Genomic DNA, 26,043 nt, shown 5'->3' with positions numbered 1-26,043 from the left:
GCTCCAGAAATCCCTTGAGGCATCCTTTCAAATTCAAAAAACCCTAACGGGCAAATGAATGCCGTTTTCTCTTTGTCATCCTTACTCATAGGAATTTGGTAGTATCCGCTTCTCAAGTCAAGCACGGAAAACCATTTGCTACCCGATAGACAGTGTAAAGCATCCTCAATTTTTGGAACTGTGTACTGATCAGGTATCGTTCTGCGATTGAGGGTACGATAATCTACACACATTCTCACACTTCCAGATTTTTTCCGTACCACTACAATTGGTGATGCATAAGGGCTTTTGGACTCTGAGATTATGCCGCATTTCTGAAGTCCAAGCAAATGTTTCCGAACATCTTCCAAATCTTTCGGAGCCAATCTGCGTGACCGTTCCCGAAAAGGTGTGGGATCAGATAATCTGATCTCATGAACTGTGCTTTTGGAACATCCCACATCCCATTCATGAGCAGAAAAAACATCTGACTTCTCCATAAGCTTTTTGATCAAACGTTGTTTAGCTTCCTCAGGAATTGGAGAGCTACCAAAGTCAAAAGAATCAGGAGACAAAGAAATATTTGGCACGGACATGTCATTTTGGGTAGTCAGCTGAGGTACAACATCTACCTGAAAGATATGAGCAATAGGAGTACCACGCTTCAAAAGTACTTCCTTACTAGACATGTTCTTCACCGTTACAGTCACCATTCGGTTTGACACAGCTGAAGAAGGCTGCAATTCAGGCCGCACCAACAATTCCTCAGGAGCCATGGAATCAGTTGCCTGGTCAATGAGAACATGCTTATCAAACAACTCACTAAAAAGCTTTGGCTTTCCATGAATCTGACGAATTTCCCCAGGACCCAAAGTAATTGGTTTGTGCTGGATAAACCATACCACTCCAGGTTTATCTGAACAAGCAGTCACTCCAATTGAATCCTGAATATACTCATAGGCTGCTTTAACCACTGGATGAACAGTCAAAACACTCATGAAGTTTTCTCCAGCCTTCTCCTTGCAAGCATTGAACAACTGTCTGATCAAGGAAGTATTTGTCCCAACTAGGATTGCTATGTGCTGGTCTGGCTTTGGATCAGGACAAACCAAAGCAAGAGTATCAACTGTTTGAGGTACTCCAACAACACCTTCTGTAAATTCAAGACGAATGGGCAAGTAACCATCATAAGGGTACTTATGAGAGCTTAAACCCCAAATTTCCAAGTTTTCCACAGGCTTCAAAGGTAAATGTGCCAAGTAGGTATTGTAGAAATTTCTGTACAAGATAGTAACCTGTGACCCACTATCCAATAATGCTTTGGCATAGACCCCCTCTATTTGCACAGGAACTTCAGATGTTGGACCTACTAATCCAGAAGGAAGAACATAAGAACATTGACCTTCAGAAAGAAAAGAGTTGGAACGCATTTCCAACGGAGCCCGGTGCCGTTCCTTCACAGAACCCCTCTGGAGTTTCCCGCCATGCGACTCTGCTTAATGAGCTTCTGATTAACCTTCCTCAGGTTTTCTTCACCTGTGCATTCTCTTCTAGTATGTCCATCTTCACCACATTTGTAGCAGAAAATGTCTGGCTTAACTGGCATAACATGGTCTTTCTTAACCACAGCATCCCTAACTTTGGCATCAGATTCCACCACAAGACCAGTTTTCTTTGAAGGGGATTCTGGAACGGAAGCGGCAGTGACAATTTTCAGCAGTTTACTCACTTGAGTTGACAATTCTTTCATATCACGTTTCAGGCTATCTATCTCCTTCTCTGAGGAGGTTACTTGAGGTACAGCCATAGCAGCAGCCACCCCAACTTTGGGCCCATCTCTAGCACTAATCCAGTTCTCTTCCTCCCTGACTTCTCGAAGCAGTTCAGAAAAATTAGGAGGATCACGCAAACTGTAAGTCACTCTCAGCCTCATGGCTACCATATCAGTAGTAAGAGCACCTTTTATGACCTGCTCCATCCGTCTTCTATTCAAGTCTTCTGATCTAACTCCTCCTTTCAGAAAGATACGATGAAGGATCTTATCAAGTCTGTACAGAAAAGTAGAGAGTTTCTCACCTGGCTCTTGGTAAGTACTGCCAAACTTCACCATAAGATCTGACTCACTCTCTGTACTACCATATGCAGTATCAAGAGCCCTGAGATAGTCAGCAGCAGTTGAAGCCGGACTGCTCACCTTCAAAAATCTGACTATGTCAGCAGCAGGCCCTTTCAAACTTTCCACAATGCGCTGTCTCTTGACAGGCTCAGCACATTGCCACTCACCAATCATCTGAGCTGCCTGTTCCATCCAGGAATCATAATCCTCTTCCCCAGGCGGAACAGGTTGCACCCCTGAGAACACTCTCAGTTTCCTGTAAGTAAGAGGATCACTAGCGCCCTGTGTACACTTATCAACTAGACGGTCAATGGCATTCACCAAGTTTAAATTCACATCAATATTAGGTGGCTGTTCTGGTGCAAGAAGAGATCTCACATCACCCACTGACTTTCCCTCCTGTTGCATCAGATGCATCAGCTTCTCCCTAAAAGTTGCTTCTTCTGCATCTGGGTCTACAATTTTAGATCCAGGAGTATGCACCCCCCAAGGCCCCACTACCCCAGAAAGGCCTACTTCAGGAGGTAGAGTGCTAGGGTCAAGCTCACCACTAATTTCAATCAACACAAACAAGCTCATTCCCTCTTTATCACCCCGCCGTCCGCGTATTTTGGTACGTCCGAAAGCTTTCACTGTGTTTAACACTTCCAAGATGGTCTCATCCTGCACATCTAAAGGAACACCAGTAAGTATGACACAGTTAGCAGGACTAACCTGGGCCTGACGACTCCACTCAGCGACTTTAGAGAGATCCATAACACCCAATTCCCAAACACTGCAATAAACGAACAAAACTAAAACAGTCAACCACACAGGGAAATGGATCCCAGCAGTGCCTCCAAAATGTAACCCTTTTTTTTAAAAAAAAATACTATTTGATATCACTTGGCGCACAGGAACCTGGTTTCCCAGCTTTTAGATGGAGAAATACACTGAATTTTCAAGCGTGGTTACTAGTACAGTTAAACTCAAAAGCAGTATGAATAATTATAGCAGTGCCTCCTTTATTAACACTAAGACTATCAGGGAAGAAATTGTATCTCAGGAAATATGTATCTGACAACAATTATTTATTTACAGAAATAAAATAAAGAATATGAAAAATCAAATAATTCAAAAATAAATAAAACCCTTTTCTGTAATTATATGTATGAAATACAAAATAAAGATTTTTCCCTTTTCACCCAAATGAAATTACTGTCTGTTTCTTTTTTTTTCTACCACCAATCAAATTACCATTTAACTTGCTGTGAGCACAACACTCACTTGAACTGGTTCGCTATTTAGTAACCAGTATTCTTTTTAACTTAACGTAAACAGCTGAAAATATCACTGACTCGGAATTCACCACAAATCAGTAAATTAGACAGTTAAGTTAAAATTTGGGAACTTACATGAGATAACAGAATGACTCACTTGAACATTCAGTTCGGTTAAATGATTCACAATACAACTTAACTCGAATGAAATGAAATGAGCAGTTCACAAAGAAATAACCAATCAATAGGTTAGTCAAATCCCCGTAAATGTCACCAATAGTGAAATACCCAGGTGTTTATCACTCGTTGGGGCCCATACGTTGGTGCACTTTTAGTATTTCAACTTCTCGGAACAGTAAATGGATTCAGATCTTAAACACGTTACTCACGACCTGTTACACAGCAATGCGATGTTTTTTTTTTCCTCTATCGGCAGAAACTTCCATGCCGCGATGACAGTGCTGCAGAACACATCCCCAGTTGCAAGAAATCGCAGTTCGCGCTAGAGAACTGTGAACAAGGGAATTCCTGTAGTGCGTCACTCCTGTCACAGCCACGTCCCGAACACTTTTCCAGGCGCTTTTCAATGATGAACCATCCCGTCACGTTGTCAGACACCTGCACGACATGACAATCGATGACTCACAATAAAAACACTACCTGAACACCGTTGGCATTGATTTGGCCAAGCTAAGCGATGTTAGTCGGCTTATTTTTCTCTCTGCGTCATCAGTCTCTGCGTGCATGAACGATTCCTTCCTTCCCACTTCCCCCAGGCTGAGTTCTCATTGGACCATCACAGTCCGTCACTCCAACTTAGAGAAAGTTTTGATTGGCTTAAATTTTAGGATTTATTTTCACAATATGTATATAAATAAAATACAATACCACCACACAAAAAAAAATTATTTACATTAAATATCCTGGAGAAAAAAAATGAAATACAAATATAAACAATAAAGAACTCTCAATATATACATTTTCTAAGAAAGTGAGTGTGTTACAGTAGTTAAAGGGATAGTTCACCCAAAAATTATCCCATGATCCCATCCTAGGTGTATATGAATATCTTCTTTCAGATGAACACAATCAGAGATATATTTAGAAAATCTCCTTATAGTCCTGCAAGGTTTATAATGATTGTGAATGGGGGGCTGCGTTATGAAGTCAAAAATAATGCATCCATCCATAATAAAAGCAATCCATATGACTCCAGTGAGTTAATATAGGCCTTCTGAAGCAAAACAATGCATTTTTATAAGAAAAAATATTCATATTTAGAACTTTATTTAAAACCTTGGAGGGCTAAGGATATTTTTAAATATATGTCCGATTGTGTTCGTCTGAAAGAAGATAGTCATATACACCTAGGGTGGCTTGAGGGTGAGTAAATCATGGGATAATTTTCATTTTTGGGTGAACTATCCCTTTAAGACAAATCATACTGCTACATGACCCTCATCAGTTAGTTGGCCTTTCGCAGATCTGTGGTAGGACCATACAAGAGCAAAACCTTAAAAAAATACACTAAAGGGCCGTTTGCACAGAACACATTTTTGCATTCTACTGTGCTATTTTCCATTGTTTTTCATGCAACTGTACTACTTTTTCATTGTTTTTCAATGTAAACATGCACTCAATGGGCATCATAGTGCTCGTCTCACGTTTTACAGAGTCTTGCACAACACGGTGCTCTAAAAAAATGGCACTCAAATTAAAAAAAAATGCAAATGCTTGCATATCACATTTTTCCAAAAGGGACCATACCACTGTGGAATAGAAAGCACTGTGGTGCTTTTCAATTGTTTTCTATGTGAACATGCACATGTCTTTTGCAGAGTTTGCTCATGACACAGCATTCTAAAAATGCAGCGCTCAAGCTAAAGTTCAGCTTTCCTTGCCTTTTCTGTTCCCTGCATTCTGTATGAATAGCCCCAGAGTACAATAATTACATTTAAGGATTGTAAAGTAATTTAATTTGTTCATTTTGCTGTACAATTTAAACACTAATAAGTCATATCTTTTAAACTAAAACGATTTTAAAGCTGTCTAAAAAGCCCATAGAACTGTTCAGCCATGGTTTCATAACCACCATGCACAAAACTGAGTGCTAAATCTAGTGTTTGAATCAAAGCTGGTCTTTAAAAGCTGCCTGCATTTCAATGAGCATGTCGACGCTTATTTTGAGGGCATAACATCTCGCCTTTCTTGTCGATCGGCTTATTTGTTTGGCACTCTCTCTTTAACATTTGCAATAAAAATGTGGTATGTGAATTCTGATCAGCACAGTTCCACCACCATGCAGCTTCAAATCCAACATTGGAGAAGAAAAATGTAAGCTTAGCATTAAAGTCATAGATGCTCAAATCTGTTTTGTGTAGCCTATATATCAAAGATTATAAATAAAATATGGAAAAACCAAAATCAAGTATCATGTAGGATGATTTAAGAGACACTTTTTACATTTGTTTTACAAAGTGAAACACAATGGAAGTTTCAGTGTACGTTTTTGCTATTAAGTCATTTATCCTAGTCTAATTATTTAATATAATTTACCACAGTAAACAATCATCAACTGCATTTTTTTTTTTTTTTTTTTTAAAAACAACAAAGCAGAACATCTACAAGCAGTCAGGATGAATACACAAACAGTATTACATCACTAGCTCGCTCTGTCTGTTGCCCAAGCAAAAGCGGGATTAAACTCTCCTATGTACAAACAGTTAATCTAAAGAAAATCCTGCACATTAGATAGCATTCACCACCCCTTTCCCTTCAGCTGGCATTCAGCCACCGTGCATAATGGCATCCTGTGGATTAAGTAGGCTAGCATTAAGCCATTTCTTTCTTTAAGACCATGTGACTGAAAAACAGCAAGTAAAGACTTACAAAAACACATATGCATGTTTAATCCACATGACAAAAAAAAAAAAACACTGATATAAACAGTTAATAAACAAGAAACTGGAGCACACCAATGTTGTTTGTGTTATCTGTTGAAAGCTGATTGGAAACAGGAAAAATGGTTGTGGGAAACAGCTGTGTTGTTAAGCACAAAAACACAACTTTTATCATCAAAACAACTGTTTGAACATCCAACTGACCTCAGAGTGATGTCTGTGACCCTGACAACTTCACAAATCATTACAATCACAGAGGTCACGAAGACAGGCATCTCAATACGGAACTGTTGCCCTGTGCGTGACTTCTGACACAAACACACCTGAGGCTGCTGGCACTGGAGTCAGGGTTAAGGCCAACTACAAACAATCAGCAGCTGCCTTGGGTCCACTCCAGGCAATTTCCATCTGGGTATTGTAGTCTTAACAACTTGACCTCTGTAGTCCCCGGATAGGAAGAGAAGTAAATGCATCTCATTAGTCGATGTGGATCGCTGGTTTTCAATCCTGTTTCTCAGGGCACCCCTAACAGAATGTTTTTGTTCCTATCCTGGCCCTCCATGCCTCACTCAATTAATCAAGTGCTGACTGAGGACTACAGATTGAACCAATTGATTTAGCTCTGTTTAACATTGGAGCTAAAAGTGATCTGTCGGAGGTGGGCTTTCAATTTAAAAACCACAAAAAGCACTTTCTTCAAATGCATACAAGTGGATATGTAAGAGTTTTCTTAAGTTGAAATGAAATCAATATCGATCTAATAGCTTAATATGTGTTTCTGTTGCTCAAGTAGTAGAGCATGGTGCTGGCAATGCCAAGGACATGGGTTCAATTCCCAGGAAAAGCATGAAACTAAAAGGATGTATACATGTGTTACAGTCCCCACAGGATGTATGAAACTTCTGACAAAGGGTAACGTGTTATCTATTAGCAAAATTTTGATTTACATTTGGCAGTGCTGCATTTTGGTATACTGATCTTTGAAAGTTTGGGGTCGGTAGAATTTTTTTAACGTCTTTGAAATAAGTCTCTAACAAGGCTGCATTTATTTGATCAAAAATGCAATAAAACCAGTATGATTATGAAATGTTATTACAATTTATATCTGTTTTCTATTTTAATATTTTTAAATGAAATTACTCCTGCCGTTACTCAGTCTTCAGTCTTCAGTCTTGCCATTAAATGAAATCAAGTGCCATTTTACATTTTCATTAAACAACCTATCAGTTTCACAGGGAAATTGCAGAAAAGAAATAGGGTGCGGATGGCAATTTACCTTGAGAAGATTCTTCTTGATGCCCTTGATTTTAAATGTGACATCACATTCTGTATGTGGTTCAGCAGTTTTGTCTGCTCTCAAAACATGTGTTGGCAACCCACGGTGCAACTCACAGACACTGTAAACACTTGTGGCAACTCATTTAAATCTCAAAGAAGTTTGCTTATGTCAAGCCTTGAACTTAACTTATCTAGATTGTAACATGTACTGAAAAGTAGACCATCAAGGTCAGACAGTGATGCTTTAAGGACATCTCAATTTCCTCCTCTTTCTCTTTCTCTCAATCCATCCGTCTCTCTAACTCACTCGATCTTGCTCTTTCTCCTTCTCTGTCTTCGTATGTCTTGAACCCAAATATATATTGACAGCCTACAAATTGCTTCAGGACTAGGCAGTGAGGTGTTTTAAGAGAAAGTCCTTTTTAAAAGAACCATTGAAATTACTGCATGTACAGATGACTGGTTTAGACCGTATTAAGGAAAAAAAAAAAAAAAAAAGAAAAACATGTTATCCCCAAGACAAGCAGGATTAAGTGTGTATGAGGGGGGTTCTTATTGTCATAATTGGCTTATTTCCATGCAATTTGCTGTTTTATTACTTGAATAGGTTGGTGGGAAAGACACATTCTATACCCCTGGATTTCACCGGCTTTATTTGGAATTCAGCATTTGGGAGTTTAAAATTACAGCTTACTCAAGGCTACAGTTCAATAGGCACTGCTGATTAGATTTTATTGAAATCATTGATGCATCTGCTGCTCATTTATGACAACGTGGCATAGTTAGACCAGTAATTTTCATCATTGTCTGAAGAAAAAAAAAAAAAAAAAAAATTGGATACCTAACCGAAAGCATTTTTCCCTCCATGGCATTCAAACAATTAAAACACGAACCTAACCTCTGAATACAAAATAACCAACGGATCATAATACAATATTGCAATATTGCAAAGATGCATTGTTTAGTTTTAATAACCTGTCATGCGTGATTTTCATGCTGAAAATTCAGACAATGCGAGTGAACAAATTTTAAAATGTGGGCGATGTGAGCTGCTGTGGAGGAATGTTCCATATTCATTACAGGTTAAGCGACAGCATTTGTGGCATAATGTTGATTACCACAGTACATAATAATAATAATAATTATTATTATTGTTATTATTATTATTATTATTATTATTATACAACTTAGTCCTTTGGATAGTTCTAGTATAGCCAGACTTGGTTAACATGTGGCTAATGCAATAGAATCACTTAACCAAACTAAATGCTTAAATATATGAACAACATCACATTTTGCAGCCACTGCTATTATGATAAAACCAAATAAAAATGTAAAATTGATTAAATAATAAAAAGAAAATGTTGAATTGAACAGTGAATGTAAACCAACATTCTAGATTATGAGAAGATAATATTAAAGGTGCCCTAGAACTTTTTTTAAAAAAAAGATGTAATGTAAGTCTAAGGTGTCCCCTGAATGTGTCTGTGAAGTTTCAGCTCAAAATACCCCATAGATTTTTTTTTAATTCATTTGTTTAACTGCCTATTTTGGGGCATCATTATAAATGAACCGATTCAGGGTGTGTGGCCCTTTAAATCTGGTGCTCCACGCCCACAGAGCTTGCGCTTGCCTTGAACAGTGCATAAAGTTTACACAGCTTATATAACCCTCAAATGGATCTTTACAAAGTGTTCGTCATGTATGCGTCGGATTATGTGAGTATTGTAAACTGTTATATTGTTTACATTTGATTCTGAATGGATTTGAGGCTGTGCTCCGTGGCTAACGGCTAACTGTTGGAGAGATTTATAAAGAATGAAGTTGTGCTTATGAATTATACAGACTACAAGTGTTTAATTAAAAATGAAAATAGCGACGGCTCTTGTCTCCGTGAATACAGTAAGAAACGATGGTAACTTTAACCACATTTAACAGTATTAGCAACATGCTAACGAAACATTTAGAAAGACAATTTACAAATATCACTAAAAATATCATGATATCATGGATCATGTCAGTTATTATCGCTCCATCTGCCATTTTTCGCTATTGTTCTTGCTTGCTTACCTAGTCTGATAATTCTGCTGTGCACATCCAGACGTTCTGCCCTTGTCTAATCCCTTACATAATGTTGGGAACATGGGCTGGTATATGCAAATATTGGGGCGTACACCCCGACTGTTATGTAACAGTCGGTGTTATGTTGAGATTCACCTGTTCTTCGGAGGTCTTTTAAACAAATGAGATTTATATAAGAAGGAGGAAACAATGGTGTTTGAGACTCACTGTATGTCATTTCCATGTACTGAACTCTTGTTATTTGACTATGCCAAGATAAATTAAATTTTTCATTCGAGGGAACCTTTAAAACAAATACTAGGAAGTATATAAGTAACAGATAAAATGTTTTCTGAATCATCTGATCTGCATCTGAGGTGCATCTTCAAGTTTTACGTTTGATACGAATCACTGCACTCTTAGTACTGCTTTTAGAGACTGAGACTTTAGAATTTATGATCCTTTTATCTGAGAATCTGCACTAATATACTTTAATTCAGAGTATGCGTAATCTGTGTCCTCAGTTGTCCAAAGTTGATGTCACTAACTCTACCTCACTCTCTTTCATCTATACAACATGCCAGTTACTGAAACTGAGGGAAGGATCAAATTAGCCACTGAAAATCCTTTTGAAGTAGCTCTAACAAATATGAGGAGATTAAAGGAAAACAATAAAGTGTTTTTTCCCCTCTCTCTTATGACATTACGCACAGTCAGACTCAGTGCCACGAGCCATTTATAGGAAAATGGACACAGAACCCAACAGAGATTCTCCATCTAATATCACACAAGCCTGGACTGGACAGACAGAAAAATGTGAAAAAAACAAAGAGGTAGAGAGATAAGGGGTGGGATGGATGGGCATAATGCCCAAATTAGAATAAATGGGAGTATCCTATTTCCTGTGTTAAACTAGATTTAGTGTGCCTGAGGTGTACACATTGCCAGACTACACATTTGTTTCTTGTTTTACAAAGTTGTCTTATTCTTGGTAATTATTAGACAAAAACACATTTTGATAAGCTGTGATACGGATGCTATCTTAGTGTGTAATTAATTAATGTGCTTAATTGTTGCCTAAATGTTTATTGAGCTTGCAGTACTTTGTTACTTTAAAGAGGTTTTTAGTCTTGACAGACCCAAGGATTCTCCAACCAGATGCTCAGCCAATCCAAAAAACCTTATAATAACTAATAACTAGGGGTGTGACGAGACACTTAGCTCAAGAGACGAGATACGAGGTTGGGTTCACGAGAACGAGACAAGACAAGGCTTCTCCCCTGTATGATTTCACCTGAGTCTCTTCAGACGTAACTCTACGTGAATTATGTGTGTGACCTCCTAATTGAACTCCTTTCTACAAATTGAACAGAGAAATTTTTTTTATTTATTTTTGTTATTTATACTGTTTTTATTTCTTAGCCTTATTAAAGGATTAGTCCATTTTTAAATACACTTTAAATACACTCACCCCCATGTCATCCAAGATGTTCATGTCTTTCTTTCGTCAGTCGAAAAGAAATGAAAGTTTTTGATGAAAACATTCCAGGATTTTTCTCCATATAGTGGATTTCAATGGCTACCAACAGGTTGAAGGTCCAAATTGCAGTTTCAGTGCAGCTTCAAAGGGCTTTAAACGATACCAGATGAGTAATAAGGGTCTTATCTAGTGAAATGATCGGTCATTTTCGAAAAAAATACAACCGTTTATGCTTTATAAACAAAATATCGCCTTGAATGCACTTTCCGTTTCCGCATTCTTCATAACGCTTACGCTAAATGTTCTACTCCTTCCCTATTCAACTTACGGGAAAAAAACAAAACTGGCACCACGTTCGTTCCGTAAGTAGAATAGGGAACGAGTAGAACATTCAGCGTAAGCGTTATGAGGAATGCTTAAATAGAAAGTACGTTTAAGGTGATATTTTGTTTATAAAGCATAAACGGTTGTATTTTTTTCAAAAATGACCGATCGTTTCACTAGATAAGACCCTTATTACTCATCTGGTATCGTTTAAAGCCCTTTGAAGCTGCACTGAAACTGCAATTTGGACCTTCAACCTGTTGGTAGCCATTAAAATCCACTATATGGAGAAAAAATCCTGGAATGTTTTCATCAAAAAACTTCATTTCTTTTCGACTGACGAAAGAAAGACATGAACATCTTGGATGACATGGGGGTGAGTAAATTTATCAGGAAAAGTGTATTTAAAAGTGGACTAATCCTTTAAGTGCAAAAAATAAGTGCAACTATAATCAAAGTATACTCTCTCTCAATATTCAAAGTGCAAACAGAGCTAAGAGTTGGTTACAACTACACAGCCAAGCCTAAGATAGATTTGATATTGGGAGACATCATTTCGAATTTGCGATCGCACATACTCTGTGTATAGAGAGCAGGGGTGCTGAGTGTGCATTCTACAAGATAAGACATTTATCAGACGCTCAGGCTCTGCTGCGCAATGAATCCTCCGCCATCGTCTTGTCAGTCATCTCACCTTACTCTCGTCACGTGATCAGTGAACTGTGATTCCTGCTTCACTGTGTGCGACTGCAGCTCGTGATGGATGAACAGGGGTGCGTTTCCCAAAGCAAACTATGGTCGCAAGTTCCGTCATTACCAATAGAGTTCAATGGAACTTACGACCATTGACTAACGATGCTTTCGGGAAACACACCCCAGAACAGATGTTTACAATAGTTTACAATTGAAGCAACCGTTATCCAACTGAATTAATGTTTATATATATATATATATATATATATATATATATATATATATATATATATATATATATATATATATATATATATAAAGCAAAAGGACAATGTAATGTAAACGTAGCGGTGGCATACTAATTTCAAGCTAATTTCACCCTCACTGCGAGACAAGAAATCTCGTCACAGTTTAATATCGACTATATTTCACCTTATAATAACAAACTACATGATATTACTAGATGGTATGATGTTTAAAAGATCAAATTAAATTAAAATTATAACTAAAACATATTCTGGTATTTGGTATTTTTCTTGTTTTGTTTTGTTCTGTTGCTGATCCTAGCAAGCAATTTTTAAAAAACATTTCTGGCCTCCTTGTCCATCTTGTCCTCAACTTTCCTCACTGATTCTCTTTTTGACACACTCAAAAAATACAAAAACAGCATTTTTCTTTCATTTCAGCAAACGGAAAGAAAAGCCATAGCACGCATGTCTTATGAAAACTGGAGAAGCACAGTATTCCCCTTCCCCACAGACTCGGAAGTCTGTCTCAGTTCACAGTTTACACTCATTACCTTGACATGGCTTCAGGACATATTAAACTCTGACATCTCACTGTATTCTTAATGACACAGTTTTATTTTTCACTTCCCTTGTCTGTCAAGCAAAGTCTCTCAACAGCTGAACATACAAGTTAATATCTCTTGAGGCTGCAGAAGCTAGTTCTTGAGGTGGGGCTGCACAACAATGAAAACATAAACTTTCATTTTATTGATGAACACAATGGGGGTCATTCTAGATTACCTCAGGGCCCTCTATTGTTTTTTTGTTTTTGTTTTTTGTTTTTTGTGGATTGGATGAAAACACTTATGGGACTCAGAAATCCACAAAACAGCCTTCTTATTCATTATTGAATTGCATTGCTGCCGTGCAGCTAGGTAGTAGAGAAAGACTGAGAATTGTATTTAAGGCTTTGACAACTGGAAGAATAATCAAAACATTTTCTTCTAAAAACAACAACCTGCATCACATTAATAGTGTAATAATTGACTTAAATTAGCTGATTTGCCACATAAGTTACAAATATAAGCTTCTATACCAATCATTCTGCAACCTTGAACCTGCTGTGGACTTTAAAACTGCATGCTTGACTGTAACTGCATACTCCTTATAACTTCTGAAAATGTATTTTTTCTGCATTATGCAAATCCCCACCATCCTCAAAGTCTCCAGAGCCTGATATCACAGAATAATCAGTCATAACTAGCTCTTACAGCTAATCCTTCCCATTATGTATGCAACTGCCACTTACAATTAGCGTGTTAGTTTAGCTTGTGGCCTTTGCAGTGAAATAAATATCCACCTCTTGGGCATCTAGTCACAGTTGTGCAGCAATAGTTAGCATCCCAGTGTTATTTTAGTATTATTTATTATATTTATCATTACCTTGAATATAGATTTTATCCATATATTTTTAGTTTTGATTTTATTTTTAATAATTCTTTTATTTGCTTTTGTCATTTTTATTAGTTTTTAAGTACTTTTTAACTGAAATAATTGGGATAATTAGTTTTTATTTATATTTCATTTTAGCTTTATTTCAATTAACAAACACTATTTTAATAGATTCAGTTAACAACACTGACCCTTGTACATCGGTTTGCCCTACAAATTAAGTTCTTGCCATTTCTTACCTGAGCAATACAATGGATCAAACACTTGCCTACCAATTAAAAGAAATTAATTTACTATTATGTCATTTATAACCCTTTCTTTTGTTGTTGTTTTTTTACTTAAAGTCCCCCTGAAATCAAAATATATTTTTTTAGCCTTTATTATGAATATGTTAGCCTTAAATATGCTGGGGTGTTCCAAAACAATGACAAAATTTGCATATAGGGGATATAAGCATTCAAAACTTACAATCTCTCTGTTCCGCTAAAATGGATCATGGATTTTCATGACATCACCACGCACTTCAACTTCTCATCAAAACTTCTGTCCAATCAAATGCTCTTTAGAATCTGAAGTCCCATCCCCCTCCTACACAACAGAGGGTATGCATCGACGTCACTTTCCCGCCAAAAGCACGCTACCTCAACTGGACTGAGTGGCAAAAGAACTTGCTACGTGACTAGATTTAATAGGGGAAACAGCGAAAACCTGAGTAAAACTAACGAATTACACTAAAGGTTGGAATTGAAAGTGTTCCTTACAACTTTTCAAATAAACCTAATCCATGGATATTGACATGCAGCCAGGAATCGTGTTTCCTGACATTTATTTTTGCCTGATTTCGACAGCGGGAAATACATAAAGCAAATCTGCCTGTGAATATTTTATATAACTACAATATAGGTAGGTTTAAATCCCTTAAATCACTTATATCAATGTTATATCGTCATATTGTCCAACCCTAAAACATATATAGTTTTACAGTATAGTTTTTGTCAGTGTTGTTTATTTAAAAATTACTCACCCAATTATGCAGAATATAAGATGGAAAATATTTAATTGAGTTGTCAACATAATGTATAATAATGCAATATATACGGTATGATTTTACCGCAAAATCCAACAATTTGACACAAAATGATAACTGCAAATCCATGTTTCTCTGCTGGAGTCCAGCTGTTTCTGTGAATTGCAGTGATCCATTTGCTTCTTTTTTTCTGTTGCTTTCTGCAGTTTTTAAATATATACCTCAGGTTTTGTGTCAAAGCTATTTGTACAGTCAATCACAAAGCTCATTCCCGTTTTGGATGTGTTTTGTGTGTTTTTTCGCGACATTCACGCTAAAAACCAATGCTGCCACTCAGTCTTTTGCCACTCAGCAGGCGTAACCGCGGACGTAACGGTCCACTGTGACGTCACGTGCATACCCTCTATAAAGAGACGTTGAATCTGCCACTGAAATCAGTCATTTGTTCACACATTTTCTAGTTTCTATATGGTGAATGAAACTAAAGTTTTATTGAGCTTAATGGCCGAGCTGTGATATAAACAAAACACTATTGGCTATTTTGGGGCAGAGCTGTTCGATATGTCCCGCCCTGTTTCAGTTGAAATTACGTCAACACATTGAATAATGCTTCGCATTCCAAGACACTTCAGTGGGGCTTGAAAAGATTTTGGAATAGTGAATAAAACTAGAAGTCTATTTTATATGGTTTATGAAGCGTATAAGGTTTACTGCTCTTTTCTTCCTTGATATTGGAGCAACCCTACAATGGAAAGTTGTTGAGAAACATTTGGACACTGTATCTCTTTCATATAAAATTTTAAATCAAACCCATTTCATACCTTTCATGAAAAAAAGAAAAAAAGAAATCAAGTTACGCAAAACCCCATCTGTTCTTATGTTCACTTTTCCTTTAGTCCTCTTTGAGAAGACATTTCAACTGTGTCCTTAAGAGCCATCAACCATCATTATCTGCCTTCATCATATCCAAGCCCTCTGCCCCTGATTTGCTTTTAAGAGATACTGTACCAGACCACAAAAACAGATCAAAGCCCTAATATTATAATCCCTGCATATTCATATCTGCCTGAGGGTGGATCCCATAGGGCCATGGAAACCTAGTCTTGCCCTTTCTGTTGTAAGTTCAGTTTTTGAACATTCATTCAGCAAAGCGCTCTATCACCAAAAAAAAAAAAAAAAAAAGTCCCTAATGAAGACAGAATTTCCTCCATCCATCGTTGTTGATTATCCTCTCTTGGCAGAGATGTCATCTCTAAAACTCTCTAGAAAGCTAAACAGACCACCTTCCTATCTGTTCTGAAGCATATCTGTTATCATGTAACAGAGCAGCCCAGGCCGAATGGCTTAAATTGGAGATTGTGTACAAGCACTAGCCTAAAGATAAATCCTAGACCACATGCATTAGATACAATATTGAAATTATGTGCATTACTAGTGTAAATGATATATTGTTTTCACTTTCCCTTGTGGCTACATAGGAAGCAATTGAAAAAGCAATTGAGCAACCTGAAATTATTAGGTCATTAAAATGTTTTCCTGTGGTCCAATTTTACTTTGTGCTAAAATTAGCATGCTGCTAACAGTCAGTCAATTAGTCACTAGCGCACTGTCTCACACCTGCGGTCAGTCAGACGGAGGTAGATTTGAGGGGGTCAAAGAGCAGTCTGGTGTCCAGTCCTGGCTCTTCATCAAACGCTTAGCGTGGCCAGAGCAGTTTGACATCACCCAGCTGCTGTGTGTCATCTTTTCCCCTCTCTCTCCTCATCTCCGTTCATGGACATGGAAGGCTCCACTCAGATTACACTTACTTTGGCAAACCTTCATCCATCCAGAGCTGTTTAATCTTTTCCAGTAGTGAATCTCCTGCAGCAGCTGCCTGTCCTGCACCACTTTGATCACCGGCGTGCACAGTGTGTGTCTCACTGCCTTTGCCTGATCACAGCTGTCTCTGCTGGATGTGTCCTCCAGCACCTCTGAAGAGCTTGGCCCTGAAAGACTGTCAAGTATACAAGACTTCATTCCAAATTCACACGACTTGGTTATGTTTCATTGTGCATTGAACTTCAGGTGTGGACCACACAGTTGCATTTTCAACCCTCAAGACCTCAATTTCACTGCAACCCTATTTTGAGCTTCAAAACTGCAATATCTACTTTTCCAGTAAAAATTGGTTTTCTAATCACTTCCATGGCCACAGGTGTATAAAATCAAGCACCTAGGCATGCTGACTGCTTCTACAAACATTTGTAAAATAATGGCTCACTCTCAGGAGCTCAGTGAATTCAAGCGTGGTACCCTGATAAGTTGCCACCTGTGCAAGTCGAAATTTCCTCACTACTAAATATTCCACGGTCAACTGTTAGTGGTTTCATAACAAAGTGTAAGCAATTGGGAACAACAGCAACTCAGCCACGAAGTGGTAGGCTACATAAAAACACATGGTCAGCACAGGCTGAGGCGCACAGTGTGCAGAAGTCACCAACTTTCTGCAGAGTCAATAAGCAAATGGAGAACGGTACTTGCCTGACTGCATTGTGCCAAGTGTAAAGTTTGGTGGAGGGGGGATTATGGTGTGGGGTTGTTTTTCAGGGTTTGGACCTGGCCCCTTAGTTCCCGTGAAAGGAACTCTTAATGCTTAAGCATACCAAGTCATTTTGGATAATTTCATGCTCCCAGCTTTGTGGGAGCAGTTTGGGGATGGCCCCTTCCTGTTCCAACATAACTGCGCACCAGTGCACAAAGCAAGGTCTATAAAGACATGGATGAGCGAGTTTGGTATGGAGGAACTTGACTGGCCTGCACAGAGTCCTGACCTCAACCCAACAGAACACCTTTGGGATGAATTAGAGCGGAGACTGTGAGCCAGGCCTTCTCACCAACATCACTTACAAATGTGCTTTTAGAAAAATGGTCAAAAACTCCCATAAACACACTCCTAAACCTTGTGGAAAACCTTCCCAGAAGAGTTGAGGCTGTTATGGCTGCAAAGGGTGGGCCAACTCCATATTAAAACCTATGGATTAAGAATGGGATGTCATTAAAGTTCATGTGCACGTAAAGGCAGGCGTCCCAAAACTTTTGGCCATATAGTACATTTGAGAAGTACATTTTGCATGATATTATGCTTTGTTTTCAGTGATTTGTTATAACCAATAAATGGCTGATATTAAAATTAAAAACCATATTGTATAAATAAATCAAACGTAAAAAGCTAAAAATGATAGCTGATAAAATGATTAAAATTTATGCATCAAAATGTAGAGTACAAAAGAAAGATGTTCATTTTAGGATTACATATAACAGTGTTATTAAATTAACTTTAAGATGCAGATGCAAATGAGAAAATGAGCATGCACATGCAATATTGGACAATACATAATATCAACAGAAATAAATAAATAAATAAATAAATATATATTATATAGTTTTTTTTGTTTTTTTTTGTGATGGTTGTTCACGAGTTCCTTGTTTGTTCAGAGCAGTTAAACTCTGTTCTTCAGAAAAATCCTCCAGATTCTTCAGTTTTCAAGGATTTTCTTTGCATATTTGAACCCTTTCCAGCAGTGACTGTATAATTTTGAGATCCATCTTTTCACACTGAGGACAACTAAGAGACTCAAACACAACTTTTACAAAAGGTTCAAACATTCACTGTTGTTCCAGAAGGAAACACAATGCCGGGGATGAAAATTTTTGAATTTGACATCCAGGTAAATTGTGCTTAATTTGTCTCCAGGAAACATGCACATATTCTGTTGCTTCAGAAGGGCAATAAGAAAAGAAAAGAAAAGAAAAGAAAAGAAAAGAAAAGAAAAGAAAAGAAAAGAAAAGAAAAGAAAAGAAAAGAAAAGAAAAGAAAAAAGAAAAAAAGATATTTCAACAAAATAAGAAAAAATTAGACATCTTCATGCTGTTCAAAAGTTTTCATCCCCGGCTCTTAATGCATCCCATTTCCTTCTGGAGCATCAGACCAAAATGTAGTCAGACACCTTGAACATTTCATTCATTATTACAGTTTATTCACTATAGTTAAAAAATGGTAATAAAATATGACAAGATCTCAGAGTTAAACTGTGTCAGAAAAAAATGTATCTTAATTATGTCAGATAACACTTAAGCAAAACATTGTCAGGTCAAAGTGTCTGAATAATTTTTGCTCCCAAATTTTTATCAGTTTTACTGATAGTCCACTGTATGAAGAATTTTTGGGTATAATATGTCACAGTTTAATTTATTTTAACTATAGTGTCCTGCACCCACTAGTAAAAAAACAAAGATATATATTATATCTAGTGTCTGAATGATTTTTGGTTTGACTATATATATAAACATGGTTTGCACAAAAATATTATAATATTGATATTATATATTAATATTATTATTTTCAACATTGATAAAAAATAAGAAATGTTTCTTGAACACCAAACCAGTATATTAAAATTATTTCTAAAGGATCATATGACACGTATTTGATTACACACAAATAAATAGAATTTTAAAATATATTAACAGAGAAAACAGTTAAATTGTAATAATATTTCACAATATTACTGCTACTTTATCAAATAAATGCAGCCTTGATGAGCATTGGAGACTTCAAAAATATTTAAAAAATCATACTGACAAAATGAACGGTAGTTTATTTTGAATTTAATTTAGTAAAAAGTTCATTATTCTAAGCAAATTTGCAAATAAACCTACTTTTTTCTACCAATTACACTTAACCCAAAACAAACAAATAAATACATTAAAATTGTCAAAATACAATGTCTGAAAACTTTAAAGGATGTTTAGATTTTTTTTTTTTTAAGGAAAAAAAAAAACTGCTAAAGAAAAGGTATTTTTGCACTGCAACCAAGTTGTTGGGGATTCTTTCCTAGAAAGTAATATATCCACTCCTCAGCCTTCAAAGCCCTGGCTCAAAGGGGACTGACTTAGAGAGGAAAGCTATCGTTTGAGAATGGTCTGTTCAAAAGTATTACCTCCATCTGCTAAAGGCTCTCTTTATGTCTCCCCAAAGCCTTTTCCTCTCTCCCTGAACTGACCGTTGTGTCCAAACTAATCAGGCTACCTGTCGTCAGCGTGACCAGTCTCAGTCTGTTCATTTGGCAGATCCAAAGACTCCTCTGTCAGCCAAGTGACAGAAAAAAAACACTCCAAACACTCTTTCTCGATGACATCTGGCTCCTTGGCCCATTGCAGAGACAGAGCTCCATATCAGGTTCTCTGTCAACAAGGAAAGCAAGCAGAGAGTCTGAATAAAAAATAAAAAAAAAATCCAGATTTTTAATATTTAAAAGATCTTTTTTTCTGTTGTTGTTGTTGTTGTTGTTGTTTACTTTAGTTATTTGTGCAGGTGTTAACAATACTGAAATGATAGAAGTTGGAAAGATTTCATGTTTGAGAGACACCTGCTGTGGCATCCAGTTGATTGCTAATTACTTTTTAAAAATAATGAAATAAATAAATCTGAAAACAGGCATTCTGCCCCTCATCTCATTTCCCAAAAATCACAGTTGCTAAAAGGCCACTGCATTATACGCAAACAGCACAGTGATCAGTCAGTGTCTGAGATCAAAACCACCAACCCACATTTGTACATCTCCATATAAAGGTCAGCTGATGATTCATGGGAGTTCTCTGATGGGAGGGACAGTTGTCTTGCCAAGAGGGCACAAACTCCTGGTCAGAATTTCCCCAATGTACCTTCGTTTCAGGCAAAATTTATTATGAGTGAAACACTGTGTTTCTACACAAATTAGTGAACCAAACCACTTAAAGTAATACTCTCATTCAAAACCTATATGACGGACTTTGTTCTGAACATAAAAAGAGATGTTCAGAAGCTTGCTGAAACTGCACCAATATGGAAATTTCGGCCAATACTATTAAGTGATAAATTTTATTTTTTAAAGCTGATAACTGATATATTTGCTGCTATAACATATCAGTCCAGTGACCGGTTGTATAAAACATTCAACTGTGTCTACACCGTGCACAAGCGGCACAATGTAAAAAATAAAATAAAAATAAAAATCTGCAATGCAGTCAAAGAGAACCCATTAAAATCTGAAACTGTCTATACTGGACATGGCATGAAAAGAAAGAACAAGTGACAAGTCTATTCTTTTTGTACCGTCCGTTGCTATGGTTATTAATGTCAATCATTGCAATTTTGGATACAGTCCCTCATTTAAATACAGTTGTCACTCCTGAAACATTGTAGTGAATAGTTAGCAGCATAAAATAAAAACAAATCAATTGTGAATAAGACATACATAGATAGTGAGAACGAAGAAGCCTACCCTACACAATCTTTTACATATTTTGTTGGTTATGATGAAAGAAATAAAAGCAGATTCTGAGCTACAATGCTCAACGCTTCGGAAAAAAAAAAACAAGGAATAGTAAATAGAATCCCTTGACACACTTCACAGAGTGTTCTCAACACAGGAGTTTGAAAGCAGTTCCCCATCAGCGGGTCTCCAATTTTGGTACTACTGATACTGCAGAAGGCTGGTATTGTAAAAACAAAACAGGGCTCGACATTAATGCTTGTTTGGGACAAGTGGATTTTTTGAAGGGGCAAGTGAAAGATAATTTGGTCCCACTTTATATTAAGTGGCCTTAACTACTATGTACTTACATATAAATTAATAATTTGATACAATGCACTTATTGTGTACATACATGTTTTTACATTGTACTTATATTTTAAAAACACCTGCATGTAATCACATCTGTAATTAATTTCTGTCATTACATTTATAATTACACTGTTGACCATTCCCTTAACCCTTACCCCTACCCTTAAACCTACCCTTACCATCAAGCTTTCCCTAACCTTACCTGTATCACACCTCAATAGCAGCAAAAGTGTTTTGCAATTTAATATGAACCCAATAAGTACATTGTACTTATTTTTTGATGTAAGTACATAGTAGTTAAGGCCACTTAATATAAAGTGGGACCGAGAATTTTACTACACTGTTGTTGCTTGTGCAGCATCTCGAGGAGAAATGGAGAAATATTATGTATCTCAAGGAGAAATAAATAAGCACAGCACACACAAAAACTCAGTTAACATAATGCAGTAAAAATTCTAAATGTTACGTTTTTATATTTATAACATATGACACAGTTAAGCAACATCACATGACCTAGAGTTGCGTCTTCCTGAATACCATTACGACTGAGAATGTAACACAGATTTCATACGACAGTTCAATAAACAAGTTTTTCACTTACATTTATATGCAGTATTGACTGTTTTTGTCCTATTTCAGCAGCGAAAATAGTTCCAAATAAAGTTTACAGCAGAACCATAGCACATTTCAACACGCAAGTGTGTTTTCATTACTGAATGATTTTGAACAAAATGGTTGAGTTAATGATTCAATGACCCATTCATAAACAACTGCTCATTCTTGAATTATTAGACACTTGAACAAATCGTTTGATTAATGACTCAATGATTCACTCATTAAGACGGTCACTTGCTGCCACCTACTGGCGGTTTAGTTTCATATTTTTTTTCTCTAACATTTCTTATTTGTATTTTCAAAAAAAATATTTTAAACAATCTGAAAACATTATGTAATGCAGTTGTCACTCCATTCTATTCTGGGTAAAAATAGGAAAAAATAACTTAGAGGGAAACATATAATCATGTTTTTCTCCAGTGTATCTGCAGTTTTTTTTTTTTTTTTTTTCATGGTGGATACATAAGAGGCACAAAGTTCAAATTAAATAATTAGACTCTATTTTTCATACGTCCTGACAAAATAATAATAATAATAATAATAATAATAATAATAATCTCAGATTTGTATAATAATAACATTTTTTTTTTTTTTGTGCCATCTAGTGGTTTGGAGGAAAATAAAATCAAAGTGTGCCTTTTACACCCAGTGTGCTTTTAGCCTTATTGTACCTAAATTATTTAATTTGATTGGTAGCATCCCTATGTAGTGTTTTATTATTCTAATTGAAATTATAAATCAAAATTAAGAAGTTAATATGAAAGATGAAGCATAAGACTAAGAAGGAAAAATGCCCTTCATAAAAAAAAGCCTCCAGAGGCATTATGCAGATTTAAATATTTTAGAGCTAATAGAACACTGATGAGAATATTGCTTCAGAATAAGTTATATTTATACCATAAAAATAAATACAAAAATAATTTTTTTTTTTTTTTTTTTTTTTCCCCGAACAAGCAACTTTTTTACTCAGACAAGTGAATGACCAATTTACTTGTCCAAACAACAAGCGCACGACAAGTCTTAATGTCAAGCCCTGCCAAAGTAGCGGTACTTTTGACAAAACTAGAATATACGGATAACACAACAATAAGGTCCTTTTAAAACTTTTCAGTCTCTAGTCAAAAGTTTGGTATGACATGACAGAATTTTCAATTTGCAGTGAAAGATGGTGGGGTACCACTTTGTGTGAAAAGTCTTTTATTTCTTATTAAATATATCTTACAAGATTGCTTCTGTCTCACTCAGCCTCACTCCTCTTTCTTTCTCACCACTTGCTCTCTGAAATGAGGGATGGGTCACTTCCATTTATTTCATTTTTACAGTGTTGCCCCTTCACACGTTCCCCAACACTCCAAAGCAATTATATTAAAGACAGTCTATAACCTCAAGTAAGGTGTCCATTTGGGTCACAAATATAAAAAAATAGCTGTAATTAGTTTTGAAATAATGAACGTTTGGCCCCTATGGCGCTCCATAATTAACATTCACTTTGCATATCTTAGTGTTTGCCAGCCAACCCTGACACTTGAAGCGCTTCAAGCTCCTGTCTGAGTATGTGTGTGTGTAAGAAGTTGTTTTTGAGCTTTAGTGCAGTTGTGTCTACTTTCACTTCTCCCAGTGAGACCAGAGGGTCTGTGGGTCTCCTTTTCCCTAAAACTATGTCCGTGCCACAACCACTCATCAGGACAAGCTCCACCTGACATTTGAAATCAATCCAACTGATCATGCCTCTAGCTGGTGTGTTGTTGGCCCACATGTTGTCAATGTTGTCATACTATAACAGGTTTAATAACATTTTTCTTATAACAAAAATAACTCTTAACATTGAAATACAATAAAGCAATTGGAGATGCATCGATTGCAATTTTCTTGGCTGATTCCGATCTCCGATCTCCATTTTTGTAATTTTAACTGCTGATACCGATTTTTGTCAATTCAGATTTTCTTTCAAATAACTATAATTGACAGCATATACAAACAAAAATGTATTTTATCTTCAAATGCAAAATTTTATTTTCATAAAAAAACAAGTAAAAAGACAATAAGGTACGAGAGGCTGTGCTGTATCGTGAATAAGTCAGGGCTGAAGGGCGTTGTAAGGCAGGAAGCGGAGTGCCTGCAACCCCTTCAGTCGTGACTTATTCACAATACAGCACTAGCCTCGAGTACCTTATTGCTTTTATAAAAAAGTTACCACACAATACAAATATTAAAGCCAGAAATATGTAATAACACAACTTTCATGAATTAAACTCTTACTAAAAGCCTTCCTTCCGCCAGAAAAAATAGTCCCCGACCGTGAACAACAACAGAAGTTACATTATTACGCCATTAGATGGCGGCAAAGATTGTCTTTATAAGTGTGTCAGTCAGTAGCGAAGACTTTTACATTGAAAAGTCTGAATTGCTGTGAACACGGAACAAGACGCAACAGACCTTTTTCACAAGAATCGGAAATCACGTGACGCAGGGTAAAGTTAGTTCCGCTATGCGTCTACGGCTATTACATTGATATGCTCTTTTCTCAAATATCGCTTCTTACCTTTTCTGTTTTGTCTGTTTTCCAAATAGCTTTTGTATAATCTACAAATAAATTATTTTCTACTTGTTTGTAGCTTATACAGCCACTCAGACCGTTGATCGAATTTACCGGAAGATGGATTTATATCACCAGCTGTCATACAGCAAAGGCTACGCAGCTACGCATTCAGCAATTTCCCAGATCGTATTACGTACTACGAACATTTATATAATTTATTAATTAAAAAAATTAACTCCCAATATATACTTTAATGTGGGATATAAAGTCGTGAGATACATAATATTGTCGTGAGTTTAATAGCTACGTTTTAAAAAATATATAGCATGTCTCATATGGCATCACATCCCACATTCAAGCATATGTTATCATTAATCCTGATCGATTAAAATGATTAAACTAAGACATAATTTCCAAAACCACACTGTACACAACTATCAGTCTTTGCATGTTGCAATAGCACAACAATGCTGCGCATAATACACACTTTAAGATGATGATGACAGGAAAATGAGTGAGAGATGACTGAAGTGTTTATATCCAGAAATATCATGGTGCGAGCAGTCCTGCTTCACGAATCAGAGGATCAGGCTTGTGTGATAAGGGATCTACCAGTCGATCATTTCCCCAGCACGTCGCTAAAAACACTCTATACATCTCAGTATGTGCATACTATCCACCCTAAATAGTACTGAATATTAATAATGTCACATAGTATGCACGTTTAGACACAGACACTGTCTTTACAGCACATGGAGCGCGATAATGCACAGCCGCGCCAAACATACACGAAGAATATAACCAGTTTAACCGCCATCACTTCAAATTATTTATTAAATTTAGCTCTTAATGCGAGCTCTGTAGTCTCACCAATAATTCACCAAGGCCGTTCAAACATTTTCAAAACATTTAATTCGTAAAACGACTTTGATTCCCGAACTGGTTCTGATCGAGGCTATCTATCACTGTAACCGGAAAATCTTTTACACTGCGTGGCTCATTCCGGAAGCCAAAAACCCGGAAGTGTGAAAAAGGTCTACTGACAAATGCTAGCGCTGTCAGTCACGAGAAAACCCCTTAACTGTTAAAAGGACAAGATAATACATCGGACAGATTTTTTATTATGAACATAGGACTGACCTGAAGGAAAATGCTAAATATGAATGCAGGTAATAAACTCATTCATTCGATCTCTTTCTCACAATACTCTTCTACATAATACAGTATGAACAATATCAATTGAGATTAAACAGTTTGCGTTGCTAAGAGTGGTTGCTAGGGGTGTTGTGTATGTTTTATCCATAGGTTTTATCATGAATAAAACACAGCTATTGACCAATCAGAATCAAGGACAGGAACTACCGTTTTATAAGAACAAATACACACATAAACACAGCTTTTCAGGTGGGTATACAGTAGCCTATATACGAAAAACTACAGAAATTA

At 36.6% G+C, this 26,043-nt stretch overlaps 1 protein-coding gene across 1 annotated transcript; it reads right to left on the bottom strand.

Moving 5' to 3' along the window:
• Positions 1-1,435: 1,435 nt before the first annotated feature.
• On the bottom strand, positions 1,436-2,851 carry LOC137030371 (paraneoplastic antigen Ma1 homolog). Its single transcript, XM_067400677.1, has one exon. The coding sequence runs from the start codon at positions 2,849-2,851 to the stop codon at positions 1,436-1,438; it is 1,416 nt and encodes a 471-aa protein (XP_067256778.1).
• Between the last annotated feature and the right edge of the window lie 23,192 nt (positions 2,852-26,043).

This window comes from Chanodichthys erythropterus, chromosome 1, assembly GCF_024489055.1.
Source record: "Chanodichthys erythropterus isolate Z2021 chromosome 1, ASM2448905v1, whole genome shotgun sequence".
NCBI lineage: Eukaryota > Metazoa > Chordata > Actinopteri > Cypriniformes > Xenocyprididae > Chanodichthys > Chanodichthys erythropterus.
This window is presented reverse-complemented; position numbering and strand designations above follow the sequence as displayed.